Source organism: Myotis myotis, unplaced genomic scaffold, assembly GCF_014108235.1.
Source record: "Myotis myotis isolate mMyoMyo1 unplaced genomic scaffold, mMyoMyo1.p scaffold_m19_p_7, whole genome shotgun sequence".
NCBI classification, from domain to species: domain Eukaryota; kingdom Metazoa; phylum Chordata; class Mammalia; order Chiroptera; family Vespertilionidae; genus Myotis; species Myotis myotis.
Window position 1 is genome coordinate 85436604 of NW_023416379.1, and position 7910 is coordinate 85444513.

General features: G+C 53.2%; 1 protein-coding gene across 2 annotated transcripts; it reads left to right on the plus strand.

The window, feature by feature from the left end:
- The first annotated feature begins 2 nt into the window (after window positions 1-2).
- YIPF3 (Yip1 domain family member 3) lies at window positions 3-4433 on the plus strand. 2 transcript variants are annotated; one of them, XM_036316567.1, is made up of 9 exons: window positions 3-235; window positions 813-1010; window positions 1153-1259; window positions 2583-2628; window positions 2766-2858; window positions 3010-3141; window positions 3333-3446; window positions 3702-3825; window positions 3927-4433. In XM_036316567.1, the coding sequence occupies exons 1-9, from the start codon at window positions 155-157 to the stop codon at window positions 4073-4075; spliced, it is 1044 nt and encodes a 347-aa protein (XP_036172460.1). In that variant the 5' UTR covers window positions 3-154; the 3' UTR covers window positions 4076-4433. The 2 variants fall into 2 exon arrangements, with proteins under 2 accessions (XP_036172460.1, XP_036172461.1); XM_036316568.1 differs by lacking the exon at window positions 3333-3446.
- The last annotated feature ends 3477 nt before the right edge of the window (window positions 4434-7910 follow it).

Here is a 7910-nt window from a genome sequence, read left to right on the forward strand (position 1 = left end):
AACATCCGGGTTTCTTTTTTTCTTTTTTTTTGCGGTCCGGTTGATCCCACCTCTCTCCCCCTGTACCTTTCCTCCTCTCAGGCCCACGTCTCTCCTGCTCGTCCTCCGCGCGCGGGAGCAGCGCGGGCTTCAGCGACGGGAGCCCTCGAGGGACATGGCAACTACGGCGACGCCGGCCGGCGGCTCCCGCAATGGGACTGGCCCGGAATGGGGAGGGTTCGAAGAAAACATCCAGGTAATGGCCTCAAGGCTCCGGCTGCCAGCAGCCCTAGGGACGGCGGTGGTCAGAAGTGTCGGGGGCACGCTCCCCGGGCCCTAGAAGTCTGCTCCGTTTGCAGCACTTTCCCTCTCCTTTGGGTCTCGGGGCACCCGACAGTCAGGGGCACTGGTGCTGGCCCGAAAGGGCCGGACGTGTACTCGGGCCGGACGGCCTCGGACCCCACCCGCCTTCTTTCGGGACAGGTTAGGAGATCGGTCGGGGCCAGAGGGAGTATTGCACCAGCTGAAACCATACTGTGTGCAGAGGCTTGTTCGGGGTTGGGAAAGACAAAGGAAGTGGGCGCTTTTGCAGTCCTTTGGGCTTTGATAGGGAAGGTAGGAGAAAGACATGTGTGGGAGACAGGGAGTAGTCAGTTTCTCCGGCTAGAAAAGAGAACCAAGGTTCCGAGAGCCAAGGAGTGGACGAGAATGCATGGTCTATGGTGATTCCAGGCCATGTCCCCAGTCGTGGGAGAACAAAGCCCCAAGCCCTGGGGTGACAGAATGGATGGGGCAGAAAGGTCCTGCGCTCTAGGAGCTCACTGTCTTCACAGGGTGGGGGCTCAGCTGTCATCGACATGGAGAACATGGACGATACTTCAGGCTCCAGCTTCGAGGATATGGGTGAGCTGCACCAACGCCTGCGTGAGGAAGAAGTAGATGCTGATGCCGCGGCTGCTGAAGAAGAGGATGGGGAATTCCTGGGCATGAAGGGCTTTAAGGGACAATTGAGCCGGCAGGTGGCTGACCAGGTAAGGAAGACGATCCCTGGCAGGTGGGAAAGTGCACTTAGGAGGCCCCAGGTTCTGACGTAGAACCATGTAGAAATCCAACAGAAAATACGAAGAGGGCATAGAGCCAGCCGTCTAACAACAGCCATCCACCTTCCTTCAGATGTGGCAGGCAGGGAAGAGACAAGCCTCCAGGGCCTTCAGCTTGTATGCCAACATCGACATCCTGAGACCCTACTTCGATGTGGAGCCTGCCCAGGTGCGAAGCAGGTGAGGATCCTTCTCCTGGCGGACGCTGCCCTCCTCACATCTAAACTACAGCCAGAGACCAAGCCCTTAGAACCCCCCTCTTCTTGACACCACCAGCCCTCGTCATCACATCTGTATTCCAGCTACATCATTCCTCTTACCAGTCCCGGAACAGGACGTGGTGTTACCCCACCACCTTCCTCTTCTTTCCATCTAGGAAATCACTCATCTTCCCTCAAAACCTAGGTCAAATGTTGCTTCCTTTGTTTCTCATTCCTCAACCCTATGCCCAGTTTGTCCTTTCCTGGTGCTCCCATGGAGGTCTGTGCTTTCCTCTAACAGATGACACTTACCAAGCATGTCATACTCATGGCGGGCAGGCAAGTGCCTCGTTTATTTAAGCAGTGCTATGCTTTCTTATTCTTGGGTCTGTCTCCTCAGAGACCTCCTCAAAAGCAGGCTCTTTTGCTTATCATTTTATTCCCAGCACCAGAACAGTCTCTGCACCAGAATATCAGTACATAGTTGTTGAATGACTTTTCAAGAACTGGAATTAATCTTGGTTTGGTTCTTTGTTGATCCTTTCATTTAACCAGTACTTAGCAAATACCCAGTACACTCAGCAAGTACTTACTAAGCTTTTTCTCTGCATACACTACTAGTTGTGTCTGAGTTAGTGGGGAAGACAAATGGGAGCCTTGCCCGTGAGTGCAGTTAATAATACAGCACTCATTTGCTATGAAGGGACATATGGGGGACACCTGACCCAGAGTAGGCTAGAGGGTGGGTTTCCCAGAGGGGGTAAAATCTAGTCAAATTCCAAGGTATTATTAGGAGCTAGCCACTTAAGCAGAGAATGGGGACTTGTATTCCCTCTGCCTGGAATTTTCATACCGCTTCAAATACATTTCAAGAAAATGCTCAGCAGTGCCTGGAGGAATGACATTCAGGAGAGAGGCAGGAGGCACACTGGCTCCCTCAAGTACCACCTTCAAAACCTTTCCCGGGGCTTCGCCATCACAGTTCGGAAATCTGGGCATTCTCTGAGGTTTGCCTTTTAAAGGAGAGCAGTTCAAATAGGTAAATTGTCAAACCCTCTCCCACGCCCAGCGGGGCTCCCTGGTTCTCCATGTTGCTGCTGCATCAGTCAGCACAGCATCAAAGGTGGTCCTTCCTGGAAGCATTTTTCGGGCAACAAAGTGATTTCCTCATCCCCTGTCTGTCTTTACTGCCCTCTTCTCCCTTTACCGTCTAGCATGTTCTCTGGAGTTAGAGAGATGAATAAGGTTCAGGCCCTCCAGAACCTCATAAGTGCTGCCTCTGCTCTCATCTCTCCTCTCCCAGGCTCCTGGAGTCCATGATCCCTATCAAGATGGTCAACTTCCCCCAGGTGAATAGAGGGTAGCATGACTGGAAGAGCCAGGGGAGGTGCTAGGGCAGAGGGAGGGGTCACCAGGCAAAACCTAGGAAGGAACAAACAGAAGAGCCATTGTACCCTCCAGCCTGAATGAGTTGGTATATTGACAGAAAATCGCTGGTGAGCTCTATGGACCTCTCATGCTGGTCTTCACACTGGTTGCCATTCTCCTCCACGGGATGAAGACATCGGACACCATTATCGTAAGCAGGACAGAGGACCTTGGGGGGTGGCTGAGTTGAAAGCTGCCCAAGGAGAAAATGATGGAGTGCGTTAGAAGCAGCCCTGAGGATAGCCCTGGGTAAGGCGGAGACCAGAGGCCTCCCAGGACTAAGCAGAGCCTTTACCCCACAGCGGGAGGGCACCCTGATGGGCACAGCCATTGGCACCTGCTTTGGCTACTGGCTGGGTGTCTCATCCTTTATCTACTTCCTCGCCTACCTGTGCAACGCCCAGATCACCATGCTCCAGATGCTGGCACTGCTGGTAAGGAGTCCGGCATGGTGGTGGGCAAGGGTGACCTTATAACAGTAGCCGGGCCCTGGTCTGCATCTGTCCTGGGGCTCCAGGGCCTGGAATGGGAGAAGCTGGCCGGTGGACCATTTACTTCCCAGGGTCCCCATGCGGGTCCAAAGGCCACCCCACCCTGAGGTTTTCCTCTCCGCCATCCCTCCTAGGGCTATGGCCTCTTCGGGCACTGCATTGTCCTGCTCATCACCTACAACATCCACCTCCACGCCCTCTTTTACCTCTTCTGGCTGCTGGTGGGGGGGCTGTCCACCCTGCGTATGGTAAGCTGGGCAGGAGATTTCCAGGGGTGGGCTGTCCTCCCGGGGAGCTGGGGAAAGGCCAGAACTTGGGCCGAACCTCATAAAAGGCTCTCAGTGGGGGAGAAGAGCCCGAAGATGGTTCTCATCTGGGGAGGAGTATCTTCTCCACTCTGCTCACTGGAGCCAGGCCCTCTAAGCCAGCGGTCACCAACCTTTTGGACCCCACAGACCATCGGTTGGCGACCGCTGCTCTAAGCTGTATTCCTGTGGCCCTAGGTGGCAGTGTTGGTGTCACGGACTGTGGGCCCCACCCAGCGGCTGCTCCTCTGTGGCACCCTCGCTGCCCTACACATGCTCTTCCTGCTCTATCTGCACTTTGCCTACCACAAGGTGGTAGAGGGTAAGTGACAGGAGGCCTGGGCATGGGGGGAGGGAAGCACAGCTGCCTAGGGCAGGATCCAGCCAGCTCTTGCTCACCTTCGGTCCTCCTCCTCCTCTCAGGGATCCTAGACACACTGGAGGGCCCCAACATCCCACCCATGCAGAGGGTCCCCAGAGACATCCCCGCTGTACTCCCTGCTGCGAGGCTTCCAGCCACCGTGCTCAACACTACAGTCAAGGCCGTCGAGGTGACCCTGCGGTCACACTGACCCACCTGAAACCCTTGGCCAGCCCCTATAACCCTGCTGCAGAGTGGAGGAAGAGTCAAGGACAGAACTGAAGACACGTCTCTGTTGGGCTGCAGCTGCCAGAGAGCTGTAGCCGCTTAAGCACCTCCTTCGACGCCTGTTGGGGCTTCTGAAGAGGATGAGGCCAGGAACCCTGGCCAGGACTGCAGGGCTCTGCAGCCAGTGCAGAAAGTGGGTCAGCGCCTCTGAGGCCTCTCACTCCCCACCCCTTCCTTCCTCTTTATTTCTCCCACATTGTCTTGTTAAATATAGACTCGGTAATTAAAATACTGATTGAAGCCTGGGACTGCAGCGACCCTTCCAGTGGTCCTCCCTGCCACCCTGCTTCCTGTGCTCTCTGCTGTTCTGTCAGTGGTGGTGATGTCATACGTTCCCTTACGTATACCCTCGGGATGGAAGGTGGGACAGTCAGGAGGAAGGTAGGACAGCCCAGGCTACCCTGAAGCCAGTGGTTGAATATGGCACCTGTCCCTGGGTGCAGAGGACACCTGGCCCACGGAGCAGCAGGGAGGCCTCAAACACAAGAACCGTAAGTCTGGTGGAGCGGTGCACCAGCTTGAGTCGGGGACACCAGTGGAGCAGTGACAATCGGACAAAAACTTCCAGGCTCAACCCCATGTCATTATAAGGCCCTTACACACCTGGGCCATTATGTGGGAATAATTTTCCCGTGTCAGCTTATTTGAAGCCAAATTTGGCTTTGCCTGGGTTATCTTGGAGCCAGAGGAACAAACTCTTCAGGAGTTCTGTCCTTCCTCTTCAAGAGTGCTGGTTGCTCTTAAAAACAACTACTCAGTGGTTGAGCATCGACCTATGAACCAGGAGGTCATGGTTCAGTTCCCAGTCAGGGCACATGCCCAGGTTGCAGGCTCAGTCCCCAGTGCAAAGCGTGCAGGAGGCAGCTGATCGGGGACTCTCATCATTGGTGTTTCTATCTCCCTTCCTCTCTGAAATCAATAAAAATATATATATTTTAAAAATCACAACCCAAACAGCACCATCCACCCCACCACCTATTTCTCATCTGCCCCACTGGTTAACAAGAAATAGAAATTTTTACCTCTCTCCACTACACTTCTATTACTCCTTAAGAAAAAAAATTTTTTTTACCCTAGTAAATCTCGGTCAACATCTTGCCTTCCTAATAAAGGGACTAAGAAAGATGTGCCCTTCATTCGCCTGAGGCCCCCTGACCATCACTCTTGGGAAAATTCCAACATTACAGTGCGCCCCTCCTGACAGCTGCAGCCCACTTTCCATGGCCCCACACCACTCCAGGTCCTGATCCTGACACCCCGTTTATTTTGGCTACCCCGGCCTCACAGGTACTCAGCCTCAGTGTCAGCAGTGCCCTTAGCACCTGGGGAAGGAGCGGCCCCAGCACCCTGCATCTATGTGAGGCTCGCCCTGCATCTACCTGGGGCTCGCCCTGCATCTACCTGGGGCTCGCCCTGCATCTACCTGGGGCTCGCCTGCCTCAGAAACACTCAGAGGTTTCCCTGTGCCTGGTAGCTCAGGCCACCTCTTCCCCACCAGGCCCCTGAGGCTGCCACTGCGAAGCTGCCATCTTGATACCACTGAGAGTTCCTTCTCTATTTCTAAAATCCTACAAATTAATACTTAAATCTTGATGGCACCTCTCCTCCTTCCACACTGATGCATTCTTAGCTGGTATCCTGATACGAACCCACATCCTAATATATAAACCTGCCCAGCACAGTCAGCAACACTAACTCTTCTCAGTCATGTTTAGTTGGCCAGTATGGTCCCCAATAGTATCCACAGGCCTTCCTGGACACCCAGGGGCAGGTCCAGTCCTGGCTCCCAGCCCCGCCCTCACACCTGGGGTCTTGGCTTCTCTTCTATCCACAGAGGGTGCCAAAGTAGTCTGGAGCGAGGATAACCACTTTTAATAGAAGTGCACATCTTCAGTCCCAAGTTCTCCCCTCATTCAGCAGGTGTGGCCAACCTCCCCCTAACCCCCGCCCCCGTCTGCCCCACCCTATTGGAAATATAAAAATACTACCTCTCCGTTTCTTCCTCAGAACAACCATAGCATCTGTTATGGACTGAATGCTTGTGTCTCCCTAAAATTCTTAGGTTAAAGCCCTAACCCCCAATGTGACTGTATTTGAAGATGAGGCGTGTGAGAAGGTGACAAAGGTTAAGTGAGGTCAATAGGGCTTTGCCCTTATGAGAAGAGGCACCAGCACTCAGCCATGTGAAGACGCAGGGAGAAGGCGGCCACCTACAAGCCAGAAAGAGAGCCCTCACCGGAGCTGACCATGCTGGACCTTATTTCAGACTTCTAGCCTCTAGAACTGTGAGAAAATAAATTTCTGTTGTTTAAGCCACCCAGCCTGCGGTATTTTGTTAAGGTACTCCAACCTGATTAATACTGAATCCTAGACCTTGAGAGTGTTTATATAATATCTCTAATTTTGATAATGAGGAAATGAAGGCCCTGAGAAGACATTTTAAAAGCAAACTAGCCCTATCTGGTTTGGCTCAGTGGATAGAGCGTTGGCCTGTGGACTGAAGGGTCCCAGATTCAATTCTGGTTAAGGGCACATGCCTGGGTTGCAGGCTCAATCCCCAGTAGGGGGCATGCAGGGGGCAGCCAATCAATGATTCTCTCTCATCATTGATGTTTCTATCTCTCTCTCTCCCTACCTCTCTGAAATCAATATATATATATATATAATTTTTTTTTTTTTATCAAAGCTAAAGTCTCAGCAGACCTTTGAAAAGGGGGCTTCTTGGCTATAAATCTGGACGTCCCCTGGGTATAAAAGCTCTAAAAGGTAGAGTTTGTTCAAGAGGCCTGGGGCCTGCTGAGGTGACACAGCATTCTCTTCAGACAAGACAGCTGAGGTTAAAATAGGAGTCATGGGACATCAAGGTCACAGTCCTGCAGCCAGACACAATGGTGGTCTCCACAGTCTGGTGGTTGCCAGAGGAAGGGGGTGGGAGAGTAGGCGAAATGGGTGGAATAAAAGTAATTAAATAACTTTTTAAATTAAAAAAAAAAGAGGCACAGTGAGGCATGCCTGGGGGATGGGGTCTCTCAGCTTGTCAGGGACCCTCACCAGGGACTGGCGCAGCAGGAGGGGAGAGGCCCACACAGCCAGGACATAACATTAACCCGCACGACCTAAGGCTGGGCAGGACTTGAGCTGGCTAGCAGGCCTGTAGGAGCAGCTGAGCCCTAAGACTGCACCTGCTGAGTTATGCTCCCCCAGGAGGGAAAGACGGTGTCTGCGTGTTCCCGTTCCAATCCCCCTTGCTTCTGTGCTCCGATAGCCTACGGCAGCTTTGGAAACCGGCAGCTTACGTACAGACCTGTGTCGTCCTCTACAGTCGTGTAAGGGAGGCTGAGTCTAGGTGGTCCGTGGCAGACCGGAACCGGGCCAACGGAGTCTTCTGGAAAAAGGCGGGCAGTACATAATACATACATGCACAGATGGAAAAGGAACTTCTATTGTCCAAACACCCACGCGACCAGCAGGTGAGATTTACAGAGGACTTCAGGAGAGATGACTCCCTTTGCTGAAGAGCATGCTGTCTCCTCTAAGGGAAGGACACTTCCCACCGCCGCTGCCTGAGATCTCTTCTTCCCTTCACCTGTATTGTTGGTGTTTGCAGGGTTCAGAAAACCCCAGTTCGGGACGCCATTTATTGTTGGCGCTCCTGTCCCACTTCGGGCGTCCATTTATGCCGGGGTTCATGTCCCAGCATCAAGAAGGGTTCAGGAATCTGGAAAAGGGGCTGAGCGTAGATGACATAGAAATCCAGA